General features: G+C 34.3%; 1 protein-coding gene across 14 annotated transcripts in view; it reads right to left on the reverse strand.

Moving 5' to 3' along the window:
- Positions 1-1,559: 1,559 nt before the first annotated feature.
- MAPK8 (mitogen-activated protein kinase 8) overlaps positions 1,560-22,985 on the reverse strand; it is an 87,546-nt gene continuing 66,120 nt past the window's right edge. For 7 of the 14 annotated variants that reach the window (XM_072806377.1, XM_072806380.1, XM_072806381.1 and 4 more), the window contains 7 exons: positions 20,436-20,601; positions 16,461-16,532; positions 14,924-15,106; positions 14,515-14,639; positions 13,933-13,996; positions 10,290-10,367; positions 9,704-9,951 (listed from right to left, as the gene is read on the reverse strand). In XM_072806377.1, the coding sequence (XP_072662478.1) occupies positions 9,719-9,951; positions 10,290-10,367; positions 13,933-13,996; positions 14,515-14,639; positions 14,924-15,106; positions 16,461-16,532; positions 20,436-20,601 (921 nt within the window). In that variant the 3' untranslated portion in view covers positions 9,704-9,718. Of the gene's footprint in view, positions 6,093-9,703; positions 9,952-10,289; positions 10,368-13,251; positions 13,440-13,932; positions 13,997-14,514; positions 14,640-14,923; positions 15,107-16,460; positions 16,533-16,887; positions 16,960-18,473; positions 19,886-20,435; positions 20,602-22,985 lie in introns of those variants that run through there. The other 7 variants (XM_072806384.1, XM_072806390.1, XM_072806385.1 and 4 more) reach the window with 6 other exon arrangements.

The raw sequence follows: 22,985 nt of genomic DNA on the forward strand, positions 1-22,985 counted from the left end.
CCTTTATTGTTCAAAAAGGATCTCAGCTCTCTCAGCTATCTTTGGCTGCCCAGTCACCAGTCTCCACCGCCAGTCTAACCAGCTTACTCCCACTATCCATGTACCTCCTAAAACAAAGGTCTGGTCACATTACTCTTCCCCACAAACTACAAATTCCTACTGCCTTTAAAATGAAGACAATTCCTCCAAATGTTTCAAGTCTTTCAGACTTATCTGTCATATTCTCCTCCTAGACCACATTCATGCCAGGCCATTCCACATTCCTTGCCCATGCACACACTTTTAAACCTCCTTGCCTTTCCCTTAACCTGGGATTACCCTTCCTTATACCAAGGCTCAAAAAATGCCTCCTCTGCAAAATTCTCATTTCATCTGATCAATCCCTGTGTTCCTTCAGCATGGTTCTTGTTCCTCTTCACAAGAGTATTTCAATCAGGCTGACCAGACTGTCATCCATTTTTGTATCTTTCCTTACCCCAGCTTCCAACTTAGGATCTTAGACATAAATGGATTCACCAGTTGACAAAATTAAATGTTGGAAGTCCAGCATTAACAAGGCATATTTTAAGTATTTTAGTTTCAAATGAAGTCCACAGATTCATTAGCTGTAAAGTTAATTCATTAGCTGTAAAGCTAAAACAAGTTTAAACCACAAAATCAGTACAAATCAATTTTTACTTACATGAAGTCAATGCACCTTTTAAGGTACAATACTAAAATAAATGGAGTACTTAGATTAACAAGGACGAACTATTCCCCTTTTATTTAGTGTCACTGGGGTATTACATCACTGGGGTATCAGAACTGGATACTGGATACCAACTGGTGGTGGATACTGACTCAACGCTTTAATGTCTTCTTCTGCCACCCACTGTCTTCCCGGAGGCCTCTCCAGTGACTGTGATAAAACAGATTGCATGCACCAACTTGGCAACCCCATCAGCTGATGGAGCAGCAGTGATCAGGTTAAAGACCTCCTTCCAGTCCTGTCCTCAGAGCAGGAGGTTTGAGTGCAGGCCAGGGTTGGGGATAGCATGGCTAAGATGGTTTTCTGGAGCAAGAGTTGAGTAAAGATAGAGGAGTGTTGTCATACAGAGGCATCCTGGATGTATATAGTGAGTGACCCTGATACTCACAGAGCAGCCTGGCCAGCACAGGCAAAGAGAAAATATGCATGACAAAGGTGAGAACATACTCAGGGCTGAAATCCTCAATTTATTCTGAAATAGATCCTTTTAAATTAATTTTTGCCAAGTGGCCATGATAGCTGCTCTCTCACATAGTTACCAAGAACTAGCTTAAGGGCACTAAAGAAAATTCCTTTTAGATAAACTTTCTCCAGAGACCTCAAGACCTCAAGAAAAGCAAGACTAGGTAAACCAGAAAACCAGCATGGTATTTTAAGCTCTTCACAATCTGTTTAAATCCAAATCTAAGAAACCTGTGCTAACACCACTACCCTTTTAATCCCAATCCACAGGATATCTTAAAATTGCCGGAAAAACTTTTTGCCACAAATCTACATTTTATTTTCAATGAAAAAACTCTTAATTTCATAATTTTCATACCACTTTTTTCTTTTTTATTTAAAATATTATAACCAATTAACATACTAGGTAACAATGTGTACATTCCAGTGGTGCATGTTTAATGACCAGGGCATGAATGATTTAAAAACCACAATAATTATCTCAGCATTCCCTACAAAGTGCCCCATTTTGTTTTTTTCTAGAGAGGAGAGGGAATGGAACACAGGGAAGGAACAGGAATGAAGAAGGAATGGCATCATAGAGGGAGAAAAGCAAATGTCAATTATCGTATGCAGGTTTCCAGGTTTTAAAACCCGTTGAACAGGATTAACTGTAATGAGAAAATAGATGTCACAGTCCAGGTAGACAGCTAGTTCAACTTCATCATTCAGCTAAAAGATTAAGAGCTTCTCAAAAATATACCAAATATCGGGCCTACAAAAGTAATTTATTTCTTTGTAAAATTTACTAAGATTTATTCCTTTTGTAAAATGTAAAGAATGGACTGGTATCACGAGCAGGTTTCTACTTATAAAAACAGACATTAATAATGTTCAACGAACACATCTAACACAATTTTCCAAGATATACAATGAAAGATTTTCCACATGAGTCTCTCTTACTGATGCAAGGTATATATTTTACACACTTATTGGTACTGTGTCAACATTGGCTATAAAGTATTTAACACACATTTATAATTCACACTCAGTAAAGAGCTTACAATAAGGGCAATAGCTTACTTGGGAAAGCATAGAAAATTAGTGTGAGGTAGTTCAATAAAAATCTAGTTTAATTTGTAAATTATTGTGAGAATAGAACATTGTGCAAAATTAATCCACAGGTAACATTTCTCGGAAGTTTCAGGAACGAAGAGAATCTAAACTAGAAATGGCCGTAAGTTGTTACTCTTACTAGACTCTCCTTAAGAGCACTTAACTAAGAGAGCAGTTAGTTTGAAATTAATTAGGACTTTTGTTTTCCTTGTGATTTCTCTAATCGTACCCCAAACTATACATTTCTGCTTCAATGCCCTTTACATCTTCATCATTCTTATTATTAAGGAAAAATCAGTTTCCTCTGATTCAGGAAAAACCTAAGAGAGATCATAGAAACACAGGTACACTAACATGTAAAGACACGGAGGCAACATTTAAGAGGGCTGCTAATCATGGAACAGTGGTGTTTGGTTTTTCTACTGATAAGAGAAGTTTACTGGGGTCATGGGGCTTCATGCATTCACTCTACAGCTAATGTGTGACTAATGAACAACACCCACAAACAAACTACAACAGTATTTTTGAAAACAGACTATGTCTTTATCTCAAAATGTTGTACAGGCTTGTGCCTAGGCAACACTGAGTAGTTACATCTTCATATGTGTAGCACATACTGGCCGATAGTGTAAACCAAGTCTTGTTTATAACCCCGAAACAGTTTCACTTGCCCACCTCTGATCTCACTATGAGCTGATGTCCTCTTCACCTTCATCTTTTTAGACAAAACAGGATTAACATGGAACAGAATAACGCAAGGGCTTATGGGAAAGTTTGCTGCTTTGCATACCATCAAGTTTCTCTATACTACAAAGGGGGCTATATGGGAGCCTCCTCATTTAAGAGGCTGGCATTTCTCTTAGTCTGGTGTGAAGCACTGTGCCAACCTGGAAGAGTACACACCAGGAATAATCAGCAGCCAAGGGTGTGTGACAAAACGAGAACTGTTCAGCAAACAGTATGAAAGAGTTGAGATGCTCTATTTATATATATAATTAAGCAATCCCAACACCACAATCATTTTACAAATGATTAGAAAGTAACAGAGTAGTAACCAGGAAGAACTATGTAGAAAGAATTACTGTCTCTTTCCTATAAAGCTGAATAATAAAATAATACAGTTAATAATAAATCTTAATCAAAATGATTTTCTGACAGTAAGATGATGAGTATATTAAATATATAAAGTTGAAAAACCAAAGTTATGAGAAGGTGGCTTTACATAAGTACTGCTTAATAGAAATCTTATTTGCAATTTCTTAAAAAAAAAAAAAAACCCCACACCAATGTTTAAGATGTTTTAAAGGTTCAAAAGGTTTATAAAATAAAAAGAACCAGTACATCTTTAGCTTAATAGATTTATGTAATGAGGGAAAGTTGTATTTAGATATTGTATTTTAAAAACCTAGGGCACCTAACATTTAACAGACTGTTTTCAGGATAGAATTTGTTAAGAATTTTAGTCTGCATTGACTAATAAGAATTCCTTTTCTCTGGATCAACTGAAACATGCTGGCTGGCAAGGGGGAGCTGGCATTTACAACAAGTGATACAGTAAGAACACCTGGTTTTCCTTGCTTAATCTGTATCAATAGAGATGGCTTACTGGCAATCAAACATAAAATATGAGAAACTTCTGAAAGCATGTCAGTTGTTAAAGTGCAACAGTGAAATAATCTATCCTAGGGAAAATAAAGCTGATTAACTGCCGAACTAATATAAACTAAGAACACACTCATGCTCAAATTTCCACTAAAATTGCAAATCCAATTGTTTCTATAACTCGAGGTGTAACATTCTCAAAACTCTAATTTGCTTATTAATAAAATTAACACACCATGTTGTATGAGTAGAAGAGGGATTGATAAAAAGGTTGATAACTTCAAGAGGCTAGAACTCACAACTGGAAACCATCAAAAACAAACTTGCTATTTCAAAGCATACAAAAAGGCTAATGTATTTTAATCCTAAATATTGCACATTAACAATAACCTAAAATACCTAACTCAAAAGGCATTTTGCACTAAATATATGAAGAACATGCCAAGCGAACTCTCAGACACTGCATATTGAGATGTACCAGTTCTTGCTCCTGTTGGTCATTAATTCCCATGGACTTTCTGCCTAGAATCTTGTCACTTACTTACATATGCATTTCCCAGTTCATTACATGAAATCCTTCTTGTTCCAAAAATAACAAAAAATGTCTGGGGGCAATACAGAGAATGTATTTCAGAGATAGAGACCTCAATGGCATTTACTTAAGAAAAATTTGTTGTGGAGAAAGAATTCTGCAGGTATAAAATGTAAACAGTTAACATACACTTGATAGGAGCAGCACCATTCTTACACTACTCAACATCCACATTGCATGTTTTATTGAAAATTAGGTATAAAAAAACAAAGACTCAGACTAAATAACCACTACTTATGCCTGCTCTGCTCAATGTGAAGAAACAGTCCTTAGAAAATGATATCCTATATATGGCTGTGTGCTACTATTTTCAGATGAACGGTATATTGCTCATTTGATACATCACCTACAGAAATTGAAGTAGGCTTTGGAACCTCCCAACAGCTAGTATAAATATGATTATGCTACAGTTAGAATCAAATGGCCAGAAACACCTTGAGAACTGGTGCTCCCCTGACTGACACTGTGATAGGAAACCAGAAAGGTCCAAGGGCCTGAGGCTGCAGGAAAGGGAAAGACCAGACTCTAGACCACTGCTGGGACCTACAGCCTGAGTAGATTAACTCTGTGTACAAAAACAGGCTCATAGCTAGTAGAAGTGAACCATCTGTTTATTTGCATTGAAATGTATTATTCATGAAGTATCCTCTTGACTTTATGTAATCATAAGCTTTGAGCATGCCACAAATTTGTAAAAATACCATATTCTTTTTACTTTACTTTTGTTGTGTGGGGTTGGGGAATAGGAGGGTGGGGGTAGACGCCCATCATCTTCAAAGACATGCTCTAAGTTATTCTGCCATTTAGATGATGGGACTTTCGCCAAAGAACAATTGTAGGATGCCTACCAACTGTTATAATTAAATTAGGATTGGCAAGTAGCAAATATTGGAGGTTTTTTAACACGTTCATCATTTACAGTAGTTATTCCTGAATACAACTGGCTACAGGTTATTTTCCCTCACTCCTCTGGGGTTATTTCATTGATAAGCACATAACCCTGAAGGATAGCATCATGAACAAAACATTTAAAATAAAATTCTAATTAAAAAAACTATAAAATCTTAAATAATTCATGATATAGGCAAGTCACCACATAATAGTTGCTTAAACAAAATCTTAGAAATTCAGTAAAAAAAAAAAAATCAGCAGCATAAGATAAAGCAAATATGCAAAAATTTTAAACCATGATAAAATAATTAGGTTTACATTATACAGTTAATTACAGCAAAAATACAATACAGTTTTGTTGCTGTTTTAAAACACAACTTAAGTTTTAAATTACATCACTTGAAATTAAAAAAAATAAACTACTTTACTACAAAATGAATTCTACATTTTTGAAAAATCACTCAAAAATAAGACCACTGAATTGTTTTCAAAGTAGTTCTATCAATGACTAAATGACTCCCCATCCCCCCACCCCCCAAAGGCCCAAGTAGTCATCTACAGCAGCCCAGAGGTCCAGCTGATGCTTCTAAACTGCTGTCTGTATCTGAGGCCAAAGTTGGATCTGTTGACATTGAAGACACATCATTGACAGATGATGACGACGATGGATGCTGAGAGCCATTGATCACTGCTGCACCTGTGCTATGAGAAACAAAACAGCAAATCAGTTGCAGACAGAGTTGCATGCCGAGCTGCCTATACTGTATTGGCTACCTCTAGTGATCAATAATTTTTTTCTCTTGGCTTTGAAAAGGCTCATTAGATTGTGTATGAATAATACTGATAAAACATGCAAAACTGTCTGTACTGCATTTTGTTGGAGAGAGGATCTCAAAGGGATATATGGCCCAAAAGGTTAAAAGACTACTGCCCTAATAAAAATTACTTATCTTTTCACTGTAAACTCCAAACAATATCCTGGCACATCTTTTTTAAAAAAGATTTTAAAACATAAAACATAAAAGTACAAGAAGATTATTTCCTTTACTGGAAGTAAGTTAGCTATAGCTAACAAGCATTTCCTGGATATGTATCGATATAATATATATACATACATACATATACTTACCTATTTATTTATGATTTATTTATTTATTCATGAGAGGGAGACAGAGAGAGAGAGAGAGAGAGAGAGAGAGAGAGGCAGAGACATAGGTAGAGAAGCAGGCTCCTTGCAGGGAGCCCAAAGTGGGACTTGATCCCTGGACCTGGGATCACGCCCTGAGCCAAAGGCAGACGCTCAACTGCTGAGTCACCCAGGCATCCCATCTGGATTTTTTTTAGAAAGTAGCAGGAATAAATAACCAATAGAGAAATCCTTTGAAGGGAGTTGGGTTAGGACATAGGAGGGAATGTCACTGAGGGATGGGAAATATGTTAAAGATGATTCATGTTCTAGGTAAGTATGTATTTTTTTTTTAAATTCTTCTGAGCTATGTGATCAAATAAGAGTCATTCCAAATTTGAGCTTATTAAATAATACAAATTATACAGAAGTTCTTAAGAATACATTTATGGAATAAAAGCAATGGTTTTCATATTGAGCAGTAAGCATTTCTAGGGCTGAGTTTCAAGCACTCAAGGATAAAAACAAAGCTAAAAACAAAGCAGGCTGAAAACCACTGCTCTAGTACCTAGCATCTCAGTGTTTTAAATTATCCCATTATTCTGTCTAATGATGAACAATAAAACTCTCTAGAACAGAAAAGGTCCTTTGAGAGCAACAAGGAAATAACCAGGGACATAGAATAGGCAAATCTTTAGGTTACTGGGGAGGGAGCTGGGAGACAGAAAAGAATGGAACTACTAGAGACAGAACAGGTAACACAAGGTAAAATGAATAAAAGGAGCAGACTGAATAGACTTCAGGCCTGACACTCTACTTCAAATTCAATCCACAAGACTCTACAAAATGTGTCTGTTGACTGAAGAGTACACAGTACCTGGCTAGCTTTGAAGACTTGTACTGAAATATTCAGACGATAAAAGGATTCTACCAAACATACATTTTCATGCCTCTCTTTTTTATTTTTTATTTTTAGATTTTATTTATTTATTCATGAGAGAGAGAGAGAGAGAGAGAGAGAGAGAGGGGGGCAGAGGGAGAAGCAGGCTCCATGCAGGGAGCCTGATGTGGGACTCAATCCCAGGACTCCAGGATCATGCCCTGGGCTGAAGGTAGGTGCTAAACTGCTGAGCCACCTGGGGAATCCCCTCATGCCTCTATTTTTTAATTAAAATTTCCTTTTATCCAAACTTCTTAATCTGATAAAAATTAACTTTTATTTTTTTAATTTTAAAATTATTTTTAAAGTAATCTCTATACCCAAAGTAGGGCTTAAACTTACAACCTTGAGATCCAAAGTCACATGCTCTACCCAACTGAGCCAGCCCTGGTGCCCCAAAAACTAACTTTTAAATGCATTATATAGGTAACTTTTTCATTTGAAAATCAAATACCTATGGAAAAAAAGGTACCTGTTTCCCCTGAACTTTAAAGCAATCTAGTAAATTCTGAATTATCTGAATGGCAATAATAAGGAAAATCATTCATTTCTGGTAGCTGGGTCATTTCCCTCTCAGGTGAGTCTCTATACACTCAAAGGCATGCAAACTCACTGTATATTAGCCAAACTGAAATAAAGATAGGAAAGTGGGGAAAATAATGTATTTCATTTTAAAAAATCAAGTTGAAATGGTATTGTGATTATCTCATATTCTAATTTGTCAAAGATTTTTCTTCTGTTTTTGCACATAATTAAGAACTGAATATTTTTGTAACAGGTTGATTTACTAAAATAACACTCTCCTCTGCAAGCTAATAACTGAGAATCCAGAAAATGTCTAGAAACCTGCATTCCTGTCCTTGCCACTATTTTATAACTATAGTCAAGTGTTCTTTAAAATGCCATTTCTTTTTTTTTTGTTTTAAGGTTTTATTTATTTATTCATGAGAGACATAGGCAGAGGGAGAAGCAGGCTCCATGTAGGAAGCCCGACGTGGGACTCCATCCCAGGTCTCCAGGATCACGCCCTGGGCTGAAGGTGGCGCTAAACCGCTGCGCCACCCAGGCTGCCCAAGATGCCATTTCTTTAAATTAAGAAGAGATACAACTGCTCCATCTCATGAAATTAAGTTCACTCAAACATTCAACTCTTAGAATGTGCCACTCACTAGGATAGTATTCTTTTTTATTTTTATCTGAAAAAAAAAAAATTTTTAGGATAGTATTCTGAAGTATAAAAGTTTTCCAAATAATGGACTTTTCAAATCCCACTTGGATCTCCAACAAGAACAATTTAGTTATGCTACTACCGTACATCAATACAAAGCCAATCAACTCAGCTATTAAAGTATTTATAACACAGCTTTTGTTACAACTAAATTTTAAGTATAAGGTCAAAATTAATTTATGTTTTCAATAGTATCGATATTATAATTTAGAAGACTGCACTCCTGATCAAGGATTTAAAAAATAAAAAATTTTAAAGATGCACAAATATAACCAAAAATGTTATAGAGAGCCACAGAAATTATTTAAATATATGTTTATAGTACAACAAAATGGGCATTTGAAACTATAATTAAAAATCTTACCCACAGGATATATATATTTTTTTTCTTAAAACGGAGAAGAGTTTTAAAGGGATGATTAAAATGGCATCGTTTTACTCAAATTCAAGACTTATCTGTTGAAATACTACTTGGCCTTCAAGGTTCAATTCAAATTTCATCTCTTTCCTAAAGCTGCCCTAACCTCTGTAGCTAAAAGTCTCTGCTGCCAGCCAAAGGCCATATTGGATACTGGAAAAACCGGGTTATCTGAAGCTACTGGTAAACATGGCTTCAGGTTAGTGACTTTTTTACATAATATATTTGTAATCTTATATTCATTTAATAATTTTGAACTTCAGTTTCCTCACATGTAAAATGTGCATAATAATCCCTTTCATGAGGTCTTAGGTAAGGTTTGAAAGAAATAAAAGTACATAAACCACAAGGTGCCTGTCATGTAGTATGTATTTCATACAAGTTACCTGTCATTTAACTTTTCCCCCTCAATGCTTTATGCTTTTACAAGTACTAAAATTAAGTGTAAGATAGCTTATGATAAATGTCTAACTCCTGCAAACCGCTTTTCTTGTTAGAGATGGAACAATTTCTAATGGCAGTTTTAATGTTACTGCCTTAGTTCAACAAATCAAAAACACCAAAATGAGAAGATGGTAACTTAGTTATCACATGTACCAAATTTTGCAATAAAGCCTTAGTTTATCCAGAGTAAAGTGTTAAAATTCTGATAAGTATACTTAATTGTGAAAAAATTCTTCTTTAAAGAGAACAATGTCGGGATCCCTGGGTGGCGCAGTGGTTTAGCGCCTGCCTTTGGCCCAGGGCGTGATCCTGGAGACCCGGGATCGAATCCCACGTCGGGCTCCCAGTGCATGGAGCCTGCTTCTCCCTCTGCCTGTGTCTCTGCCTCTCTCTCTCTCTCTGTGACTATCATAAATAAATAAAAATTAAAAAAAAAAAAAAAAAAAAAGAGAACAATGTCAATAGAAAAAGGTCTTAAATTTCCCTTCTTCATTGGGATGTCAGTACTATAGAAAAAGATGTATATTTTATAAAGTCAGTTATGGATATATTAGCATGATGTATTGATACAATAGTGTATCAGTGCTTTCAAATTTAACTAACCAAATTATACTCCCTATACTTTTAAAACTTTCAATAATAACAGTAGTAAATATGGGGAAAACTACAGGATTCGTGCAACTGAAGATTACAACAGAAGAAGCAAACTGTATAACCTTAACCAAGCTTATATTGTAACCAACCTAAAGGAGAGGGCTGCCCCCGTATAACTCCATTCTTGGTTCTCTCCTCCAAGTCCATAACTTCTTTGTATATCAACTCTGAAAAAAAGGTGAACAAAAATAAACTTTTCAAAGTCTAAGAGCCAATCTCACAGTTATCTATGTTTTAAGTAAAACATTTTTACACACATTAACTATTTCTGATAGTGTCCTCTCAATGGCAAAAACTCCCTTAATTGTCAGTCGAAGATTCAAAAGTGTTAACCACAATTCCCTGATCCTGAACCATGAACTATACTGAAAGAAACAAAATCTCTGCTATAACTAATGTTCCTAAAGTTCGGTTAAGGATAGAGCTAGGATTGGAAGCCTCATCATTTTTCACTCCACCAGTTCTTTGTACTGTACCATGTAATTCTACACATAGTATGACAAATGCTCAATTCTGTCTCACATTTGTCCTATTCACATCTAATTCCTGAGCTGTGGCATAGTACTGGTACATTGTAGGTGCTTATCTAGATATCTGTTATAAGATTTAAATGCAAGTGTGTATGGAAGCTTCTTTAATAAGAATGGAATATAAATATGTTTTTATTTTTTTAAAAAGCAGGTAGCTACCCTTCAACTCCTTATGATTTGAAGTATGACATGCTATCACAGATTTCTCCATGGGGATCTTTTTTACTAGACTTCTGTATAGTGGATGGACTGCTATAAGCAGTGCTCCAACTGAAGAGATACCAGATGCTGCTCTGAGGATGTTATTATATCCCTCCTGCCCTGTGTTCTTCTATGTCAAGTGTGATGCACCTTGTGAGTCTGAATGTCTACTTCAGAAGAACCTTCCAGTGCCACCATTATTCATCTTTGATCATGGAATCCTTTGAAAAATGCATAAGAACAACGAACCCTCTTCTAAGAAAAATGTACAAGCAGAAAATGTTCACAGAATTTCAAGGAATCTAATTACTTAAATTAAACTGAGAAAGAATCTCTAATTAGAAGGTAAAATAAGTGGGAATGTCACAAGGAACAAGAGCTAGAGACACCAAAGTTTGCTTGCTATGGTAATCTTTTTTGGTCTTGGAAAGAGAAAAATACGAAGTCTGAATAGAGGAAAGAATGGAAGATTCTTTTCTTGAAAGAAACAAAAAAGCAATGATAAGTATTCTAAATAGGAGGATTTTTTTTTTTATATATAAAGAGAAAACACCCATTTGTGAAAAGATATTAGGGCAGAGGAACCAAAGCTAATTAGGAGTACTAACTAGCAGACAAAGTAACCTGTAAGTTAATGGCTCTGGAATGGATTTTTCTGCTATAATGCTGAAACTGTCAAGCAGATCTTTAAAAAAAGCAGTTTGTGGGTAACTGAGCTACACTTGGACTAGGAGAAAAAGATAGAATAAAGGTAAACATGTTTACAGTAATCAAAAATCACAGATACATCTTTACACACAAACAAAAATACAGTTGACTCCTGAATGGAGAAAAATCAGAGAGGAAGACAAACTATGAGAAACTGTGGACTCTGGGAAACAAACAGAGGGTTGCTGAAGGACAGGTGGGTGGGGATGATGGGGTAACTGAGTGATGGGCATTAAGGAGGGCACCTGATGAGCACTGGGTATTATACTATATGCTGGCAAATTAAATTTAAATAAAGAAAATATAGTTGATTCTTGAACAACATAGGTTTGAAATGCATGGGTCCACTTATACATGGCTTTTTTCCAACAAATATACGTATAGTACCGTAAATTTATTTTCTCTTATGACCTTAATAACATTTTTCTCCAGCTTACTTTATTGTAAGAATATAGTATACAGTATATGTATTATACAAAATATGTGTTAACTATGTTATTAGTAAAGCATCTAAAAAACAGCAGGTTATTAGCAGTTGCTTTTGGGGAGTCAAAAGTTATATGCGAATTTTCAACTGTGTGTGAGTCAGCACCTCAGTCCCTGGGTGTTGAGTCAACTGTACTATGTTTCATTGATTTTAAGATGCACTTTCAGTTTAACATGTATGAAATAGAGTTGCATCTTATAATCAATGGTGTAGTGCAACTGGCAGTGTTTTCTCTTAGTGGTATATAATTATATGTTTTACAATTGGTGGCCTATTAAAATTATAAGAAATACATAAATGTCTATTGTAAATATAATGATATATAAAAATATCAAATAAGATATGTAAAATATCCAGGACCACATACTTTGGTCCACAATTATATTCTTGTACATTACTTATTACATATACAGATACACTAGGTTCTACTTAATTCTATCATTCTGGGGGGCTCTAACTATGTTTCCCAAAAGTTAACTCAGAGAAAACTAATCTTGGTTAGTCCTAGGAAGAATCAAATTCATTCTTCCTGAACAGATTTTTTTTTTTTAAGATTTATTTGAGAGACAGAGAACAAGCAAGGGGAGGGTCAGAGGGAGAAGAAGAAGCAGACTCCTCTCCAGGCAAGGAGCCCGACTCGGGGCTTGATCTCAGGACCCTGAGGATCATGACCTAAGCCAACAGATGCTTCTGACTGAACCACCCAGGTGCACCCCAAATTTACAGATGGATCACCTATTCAGGTTTATATCTCCCCACTCACTACCTTTAGCCTTTCCAACTATTTATATATATAATCTCTTAATAATAGGTCTTCTGTCTCCATTTTAAGACCAGGTAAAGAAGGGACCAAGTGAGTTGCCCAAAGTCACATAGCTACAAAAGTGGTCAAATTACTAAATGACAACAACACAAATGGAAGTAAACAGAATCTAAAAATTGTCCAGCCCCAATGATCCAGTGAATCTTTTTAAAAAAGAAATATTTTAACATTTCTAAGATAATCAGTGCATTATTAATGTTTACCCACATTCACAAAGTAAAACTACTATATTAGATTTGCAGATTAAAACTTAAAAAAAAATAAAAATAAAAATAAAAATAAAAAAATAAAAATTAACTCACTCTGTTAGTGAAGGTGGGGGTAAAATAGACATTCCTAAACCGTGCTGACAGAAGTATAAACTGCTATAATTTCTTTGGAGAGTAATTTTGGAAATACTTGAAAAATATCCTTTGGCCCAGCAAATCTCCTTGTAGGATTTTTCTTACAGGGATGTTCTCACATGTATACAAGAAGACTGTGGAGTTGTCTGTAACAACAACAGACTGGACACAACTTAAAGCTCTTCAAGAAGGAGTTAGATACAGAAGTTGTGACGCAGCCATACAACAGAACACTAACCAGCTATTAAACCAAATGAGCTAGATATGTGGAGTAAGACATCTCAAAGATAAATGATTATATCAACAAAGCAAGTGTGCACAGTATACAACCATTTGTGATTAAAACAGGGTGGGAGAGGAAAAGAGGGAGACATCAAACACAAGTTTGTACATCTATACACTATGAAAAAGCATAAAAATTCCAGAAAGCATCAATATGTCGGGGTGGGAACCTGAGAGATTCAGATTAAGTCAGGGACAGAAAACTTACTTTCTACTTCTGTAAAAATACTAATAATCTTTTTACCAAATATCAGTTATGAATAATAAAAGTATCTTTAATTTCCTTAACATGAATAAATCAACATAAAGATCCAGAAGCTCTTCCGGCTTCATCTCTAAGAATCTGGTGAATGTTACCTTTCCACTCTTCTATTGTATGTTCCCTTTCATCTAACTGCTTGTCAGGTATCTTTGGTGGTGGCTGAAAAACACAATGCAACAATTCAGTTTATTGAGAGTATATAAATTCCTTATAAATTATCTGAATTATTAGCCAAACAGAGATTCTCAAAAATACATCATTAGACAAACACTGATCAATCATAAACAACCTTCTTATGTAGAGAGACTAGTTTTGGATGACACTTTCACGACAGGAAAAAAGATGTTTAACCATCTTTTTCTTTTCTTCTAGTTTTTGAAACTGTCCTATTTTATTTACATCACACAACTGTGCTATGCTCTGGACAGAATAGTTTGTCTTGTAACTAGTTAGAATGTTTTCCCAAAGTGTTCAACATCCTAGCATCACATACCAAGGCTAAAAGGAAAGAAATAGTGGGATGTAACTTTGTGTGTGGGGTGCTTGGATATGATCATTAATTTAAGATACTAGTCATGCAAAAAACAGAAAATATATGTTATTTTTATTTAAAATTAGTCTCCTCCAAACCTAACTTTAATTCAGTATAGTCTTCAAACATTAAGAAAAGAACTTACAGCTTCTGCTTCAGAAGGATCATACCAGACATTGATATATGGGTGCTGGAGAGCTTCATCTACAGAGATCCTTTTAGATGCATCAATTACCAACATTTTGGATAACAAATCCCTTGCCTGACTGGCTGTAAAAATAATGATGTTAATGTATATGTATCTAACAAAAGTTTTTAAATTATTATAACTTTCATTATTGTAACTTTCATTTATTGAAAATGTATGTTTAAAAAAAAGATTTTACTATAAAATCAGGTTATATACAGGATTAAAAAATAAAATAACAAAAAAATTAACTCAAACCTTTCACTTTGTTCCACCACTCAGAGATAACGCTGGGTTTTATCCCTTAAGAACATACATACACACACATCCCAAAACTGAATAAATAATACATATTTATAAAAAGTACCTTTAAGTTTGTTGTGTTCTGAGTCAGCTGGGAAAAGTACATCGGGGAAGAGTTTCTCAAAGCTATATCCAGCATATTTAGGTCTGTTTTCAACATAAGTCCTTACTGTTGGCTGTAGTTTCTTCATGAATTCAGGGCATGGTGTTCCAAGCTGTTCAATAACTTTATTCCACTGATCAATATCTAATATCAAGTAGCTAAGAAAAATACTCTGTAACTAATGTTCAATACATTAGCCATATCTATGTTAAAATAACAATAAACTGGCAATTTAAAAAATTCTAAGAAAGAATGTGGCAGTTATAAATTTTGTCTTATAGCCACCTTGTAAAAGGCAATGACTGTAGATAGAAAGGATCAATAGATAAGCTTTGTTAACCTTATTTTGTGTGTGTGTGTGTGTGTGTGTGTGTGTGTGTGTGTGTATGTCTACTAATACTGATTTTACCATAGAAAGAGAAGCTTAAACCCACAAATTCTAAATACAAAGGATAAGTGACTCAAGGAATAACGACAATTACTACCCACAGGGACTCTAAATTTAAACTGTACACATTTCTAGAATATAAAATCTGTCTTTTCTTTCAACTTAGAAAATGTGAATGCATTTCTGGGAGGTTAAGAAATACTTCTTATAATCTGTCCTTTCGTTTTCTGTACTAACAGAAAATAACCAGTAACAATAAAAATAATGGCTTTAACAAAAGTGCCATTTTCTTTTGTCATTTTCTGTTTAGCTTATGTTTAATTAAAATATTTTTAAAACTCTGAAACTTAAGAAATGAGTCTGTGTTTTGATAAGTTGTTAAGGTTATGATTCCCTGGTCTTTTTCATCCTAGTCTTCATACTCCAAGTCCTCTCTGCAGCTAATTCAGTCTTTCTTAGCCCAGGGAGTATAGCTTTTCCCATTCTCCCTCCTACAATTCTCAGTGTTACTAGTTGATAAACAAGTAACAGATCACCCACCATTAATATAAAACTAAAATCAGTCAGATGAACAAAAAGAATGAACCCAAATCTACTCACCACCATATAAAACTATTATGCTAAAATTCTCAGATGAAAAAAATCAGTATGTTATGTTGAAAAATGAGACAACAACCAAAAAGATGCAAAACATACAGAACAGTAACAAAAGAGGAGGTGGTTGGGGGAACAAAACAAAAGGATGAACAGAAGCAACAGACAATTCCAAAATTTGTATTAAGTCCTAAGTACTTCTAGGCTCACTCGAGTATATAATTATTAGAAATTTTAATGCAAGCCATGATTTTTGATTTAGGTTAAATAAATCAACTCAAAGCCAGCAAGTAATTATGGGTAATTCACTTAGCAGTTGTAAGAATTAACTTATATATAAACTAATAAATGAGGGAAAGGAAAGTCTATGTCAAATAGCAGGTGGTATTTTGAAAGAGTAGTTTAACAATATTTTACTATTAGGGAGAGACAAAATACATTATACCTGACCAAGTTAAAGTGCTATCATACATTTTGACCTTTAGAAACTACATTTTAGGCCAAAGATAAGGATACGATCTGTACCTGGGAACAAAACACCACCTTTGATCATTTCTCCCATGATGCACCCAACTGACCAAATGTCAACTGAAAACAAAATGCAATGACATTAACATAAAGATTTTGGTTAAAAAAAAATTTAAACATTAAAAAAAATCACATACACCATGTATACTTTAAAATTATAGAAAGCAGTATAAAATAAAAATGAGTGACGGTGAATGTGCTCTAACTACCAGCAGAGACTGTATGTCCTACTGCCAAATGCAGCCTACAAATATTTCAGCTTCTTGTCTCAACAATTTTTGAACTATAACAGCCACAAACTTTACATCTGTTTAAAGAAACCCATATATATGAATATGCCATATTTATTTTCATTAGATAACAGAAGGAAGTTCATCACCTAACTAATTTAACTGCTGCAGCAGCACAAGGATACAGTCCCTTCCTGGAAAGAGGATTTTGTGGCAAACCATTTCTCCCATAATGCACCCCACAGACCATAAATCCACTATATGTTTGCAGCACAAAAGAAGGAAAAGCAAAGCAAAAGGTCATTAAAATCAAAGAAGCATAAATGACTGCATTATATAAAAACTGCAAAACATCACAAAAAGAAAAAAGTGATTTTAATTTTAGCTAATGGAATAATTTAAAACACAAAATATTTTTCAAAAGGCTTTGATTCACAAAAGCAAATGTGAAGTGTAGCCTTTTAACTACATATCTAATTTTAAAGTGAGAGCTATGCACAGAAATCACATAACTGAAAAACCTATACATTTGTCTCTATAAATTTGTTTATAAAATATGAAACAGAATCAAACACATCTTTGCAAATAAGGCTGAAAATGAACATGAGGCGGCAAAATTTAAATAAAATCTTGATACTATTTTGAGGTTTAACTGTGCATTATACTCTCTCTTTAAGTCAAATAAAAGAAAAAGCATGAGCGGAAATAATCCAGTATATTAAAATATTTAACAGAAAGAATGCGTTTCTATGAATAATTACAGTTAAAAAGTTAATCAAAAGCTCTTCAGAAATTTTCAAACTGGATTTCAAACTGGGTAAATTTATTTGAGAAGTCCTATGTTTATTCTGAAATGAAAGTCATTTGTTTTCTTGACATCATACTACATTTACCCTACTATTCCAAACGGAACAAATGCATAGAGAATGAACAAATAATCAATGAAAAAAACCTTAGTAAAAGAAGCATATTTTATGTTTTCCATCTAAAGTTTTTTAAACCCATAAAACCAAACTGCTTTGGTTTAAGAAGTTAGTTTTAGTTGGGTATAATATGAAAGTTCCCACAGATTTATTATCTACAAAGAGTCTCTCTATTAACTTCCTGACTCCCATCAACTTTTAATGGGAAATCCAATTGATGCTGAAAAGAATCAGCTAAACAAAGAAAAGGGCAATTTGGGGATCTCCACTTGTTTCACTAATACTTCCTGATATTTTATGTCTTTGGTTTGAAAATTTGGTAAAAAAAAAAGAAAAAGAGGAGGTAGTTAGATTCATTATGGTGATGACTGCTTCACTATATATAAATATATATACATATATGTGTGTATGTGTATAAACACTGAATCACTACAATGTACACTTGAAACTAATATAATATTGCATGCCTACTATATCCTTCAATTAAAATAAGAGAGAGTAGATGGTTGCAGTTTAATAGAAGAGGGGAAGAATGAGCAATTTAAAAAGAAAGCCTTAGAAACTTGCATTTGTTTTTGAAGTTTCAAGGTCCTTTTTCAGGCAAAAAAAAGAAAGAGGAAAGAAATAAGTGTTAGAGATAGGTGGACTTGTGAAATGAGAAGCCTGTACTTTCCAATATACTCATAAAGAGACTACCAGCTCCTTATGGAATCTTAGGAACAAAGGTGGGAATAAATTTTGGAAATCCTGTTGAGTTAAAGTTTCTCTAAAATTTATTAGAATTCATGTGAATCTTCATGATTCACCTTTCAAGAATACAATTTTAGAGGAAAGTTAATACTCATAAATCAGTTCAGAAAACCATTTTTTCTGGGGTTTTTATTTTTGGAAACAAACTACTACAATAAAATTTCCCTATAGGTTTTAAAGAATGATAAACTTCAGTTAAATATCCAGGACACAATTTATGTAGGTAGCCTTAAGAAAAACATGTTTTTAAACAAATTTCAAAAGCTGCAAGCACAAGAGTAGATATTGCCTGGGTTAGGGAAGACTTCTCAAAATAGAACATGCCTGATTCAAACAAAACTAGCTTTAAACGGTTTAACTGCTTAATCTATTAGGCAGTTTAAATATAGTTATCATGTCACAGTTTGTAAAAAGCCTTATGGTAGCTTGCAATAAAAGACAAAACAAAGTTGTTAGAACTAGTGGGGGTGGGGTGTCACTAAAAGAAGGAAGTTCTTGTTCTAACCTTATTACTAATGTTATCATGATCAAGCATTACATTTGATTTCGTTTCCTAAGGCCAAAAAAGGGCAATAAAGTGATCTGCAAAATTCCTAAGACAGGAAAGCATGTCAATTCTTTATATGATAGTTTCTATTGGTGCTAATTTCTGGTAGGAAACTATCTCCAAGATCACATTTATAGGACATTGGGTGACACAGTATCTGTGACAATTGACAGCTTTACAACAAATGCAAAAGCAATTTTCATGCTGGTTACTGGAAATCTCATTTCTCAAAAGAAAAGAGTCTAATACGAAATTTAAATCTGTGAAGTCTAACATATAAAACAATTTTAGACAGTATGGAAACAGAACAGCATGTTAAAGAAAAGAATAATCATAAATGTCAAAGTATTTGTTTTTAATTAATTCAGAAAAGCAAAGGAAATTAAGCTAAAATCTTCAGTTTAGTGTCATCTTTTATAAAAATTAATCTTAAAGACTGAATTAATACAGTTTCTTGATTCAAAGTGAACTTCTGTTCCAGATTCCTTGCTTAAAAACAAAAACAAAAACAAAAAAACACACCTTAGGTACCCTAGGTCTTATCCTAGGGAGTATTTTGGATGAAATTGCCACATTTTAAAAGTTATAGTTTAAGCTCATAATCATCCAGTATAGATTTATTTATAGCTTAAAAATCTGAGTTTCAACAAAACTTCTTAAATTACACATATGTGTATTTATACACATATTTGTATGTAACATTTTAAAAGGTATATGAACTACATGCCTGTTAATTTTCTTTAACCTTGATTCTTTTTTGCTTTTTTAAAGATTTATTTATTTATTCATGAGAGACCGAGACAGAGAGGCAGAGACATAGGCAGAGGGAGAAGCAGGCTCCATGCAGCGAGCCCGATGTGGGACTCGATACTGGGACTCCAGGATCACGCCCTGGGCTGAAGGCAGACGCTTAACCGCTGAGCCACCCAAGCGTCCCTTCAAACTTGATTCTAATGCTGAAATCTATAATTGAATATACGCACATATAAATAATGACATTTCTTTAGGGTGGACACAAGGCTTTGATGAAGCACTGCTTCTAAAAGATCACTTTAATCATCCATCAGCTTTGCAAAATGGCCTCACTATAGCTCTTGAAGTCTACACTAGGTGCTATAACTTTAGTTTCAAAAGGTTGGAAGTATGTTCAAATATCGCTTATGCAAAGTAGGATTATTACTAAAGAACTGTCAGTCCACCATATACTTCAGCCCCTGTTAGAAATACTCATTTTCAAGTTACAGGCAAGCAAATGGCATATATTCTGTTTCAGAAGCCAAAGCAACAAATCCTTTGTCTAGCTGTAGTATTGATGGTTATGTACTTATATTTAAATAAACAGGGGCCCCAAGTTTTTCTAAACATTTATGACAAAATTTATAGTTACTTTCAAATTTGTGATAAACATTTCAGTGATACATTTAACTCTATCCACTTAAGTTTAAATATTTACATAAGCAATCTGATAAACAAAAGCGAATAACAGTATTTCAAGTAAATAGTGTTTGCTGACCGTTTTCTTTGTAGCCCATCCCTAGGATGACCTCAGGTGCTCTGTAGTAGCGAGTCACTACATAAGGTGTCATCATAAAACTAGTTCCTGCAGTCCTGGCCAGTCCAAAGTCAAGAATCTTCAAAGTGCAGTCTGATTTTACCACTATATTACTGGGCTTTAAGTCCTTAAAAATATAAAAACAAAAAATGACTGCTATGGTATATACAAATATTTTATAGTTCACAAGCTAATCAGAATAATTTTTTAAAAAAGATTTTATTTATTTGAGATAGAGGGAGTTATGAGTGAGCAGGGGGTAGGGCAGGAGAGGGAGACAGGGTTAGAAACAGACTCCCTGCTCTGTGGAGAGCTCGACATGAGGCTCCATCCCACAACCCTGAGATCATGACCAGAGACAAAATCAAGAGTCAATGCTTAACCGACTGAGCCACCCATGTGTCCATTAGATCACTTGAAAAACAATTCATGATAACTGTTATAATGTCTCTGATTATAATCAATATCACTGCCCAAATTCACCGTAACAGGCAATTTTGAGAATTTAGCCTGATGGCATTTTTCACTTATGAATACATACATATTAGAGAAATTTATCTTTCAGTTTCTAGAAATTACAATTAGCTAGAAATTTTCAATCAAGTGCAATAAAAACAATTGGAAAGGTATTTCAAAGTTATTATAGTAAAAGAAAGAGAATCATAAGTTAGCCTTTATAAATGACCAAATTTTAAGAAGTCTCATTCTAGGGATGCCCCAGTGGCTCAGTTGGTTGAGTGTCCAACTCTAGATTTCAACCCAGGTCATGATCTCAGTTTCTTGGGATCAAGCCCTGCATTGGGCTCCACACTCAGCCAGAAGTGCTTGAGATTCTCCCTCTCCCTGCTAGCACAGAAGCTCACACTCTCTCTCTAAAATAAAATTTAAAAATCTCATTTTAAATTCACAACAAGCTTTATATAGATATTACAAGTCAATAATGGGCTATTCCATGTCAATCCAAGCAAATGTCCTTTATCTTTCAAACTGGCAGATTTTTAGTTCTAAAGGACTGAAATGATTATCAGTCTTTTCTATCACTAGATTCCCACTTTAAATCACACAAATTTGTTCATAAAATTTTTGTCTGCCCATGGAAGTAGGATACCATTGTCTTGGTGCCACTAATCCATAAAATTACTTGCTGTTGATGCTACTAAATGATGTCCTTGTGAGAATTTTCTACCTAATCCTACCCTTTAGGAATTATGTGCTATGATAATTAAAAGGAAGGCAGCAGCATAAACACTCATGACTTCAAGTCCAACACACTTTGCCTGTTAGCCCTGATGAATCTTATTATGAACCAAGAAACCAAAGAAAGCAAGCACAGTATATCCACACCACAAAAATATTCCATTACTGGTACTGACAAGCAGTATATAACGTTAAATACCAGTGATTAATACACAAGAAAAAAAGCAGCCTGAAAGACAGTGTTCACACTTTTGTAATGTCTATATCCAGAAAATCACATATGTTGTCTTTAGCCTATTTTGATAGGTGATCATGAATGGGTTTAGAAGATATATAATCTAAGGGTTTTATCAAATTAAAAATAGAGATCAACAGGCTTAGTGAAATAGAAGATGAAAATTTTCATTATTGCTATTCTGTAAACATAATGGTATACTATTTACAAAATACATTATCCCAGCAAAGTAACAGAGCTAGTTCAAGAATTACATATTGTAAGCTTTGATACTACTTCAGTGTTTACTATGATGGTTAAAGATTAATGGCTCTTTATACTACTGCATTCTAGCTTAGCAATAAGATTCCAACCTTAAAACACTTTATTTTGGAAAGATTAAGAGCAAAATACAATTTAAGAAATATTTTTTATCAAGAAAAAAGTTAAAAAAATGCTTCAAAGAATATTACCTGAAATTCAACCTTGTATATGAATCTATACCTTTCTAGATGTAACACTGTTTCAAACTATGTATGAGAAGAATAAGTGAATTTGTATAAATTTATGGCAGAAGTGAAGTAACCTAATATTCCAACTTTGCCCCCCAATTTTTTCAGCCTCCTTACAGGCAAGACCTAACCATGATTAGTTCTAGTCAACAGGATGGGAGTGGGAACAAAGAAGAGAAGGGCCACTGCACAACAACCTGTTGTCTCTTCCCCTGCTTTGTTGATTAGTTATCATCCCAGATAGTAGACCCTCTGTCAGACTACTGAGGTTGCTGAGTAAGACAAAGTCCTTACCCCACCATGACCTGTCCTGGACATGTATTATGGAAAATAAACGTTGGTTGTGTTAAGCTAAGAATTCAGGGTTTATCTGTTACCTTGGCAAAGCCTAGTTGTAACACTGTGATTTATAATAAGAAATACATATTTGGTCTTTAGCCTAATTACTGGCACAGAGTTCTTAAAATTCTTAGAATTACCTAAGAGATAAGAGCAATAAGGAGAAAGGAGAGCCTTTTGTTTTTCATAAGCAGTGCATTTTGGGGGCATCTGTATGGCTCAGTCAGTTGAGCATGGACTCATGATTTT

The sequence above is a fragment of the Canis lupus genome, chromosome 29, assembly GCF_048164855.1.
Source record: "Canis lupus baileyi chromosome 29, mCanLup2.hap1, whole genome shotgun sequence".
Lineage (NCBI taxonomy): Eukaryota > Metazoa > Chordata > Mammalia > Carnivora > Canidae > Canis > Canis lupus.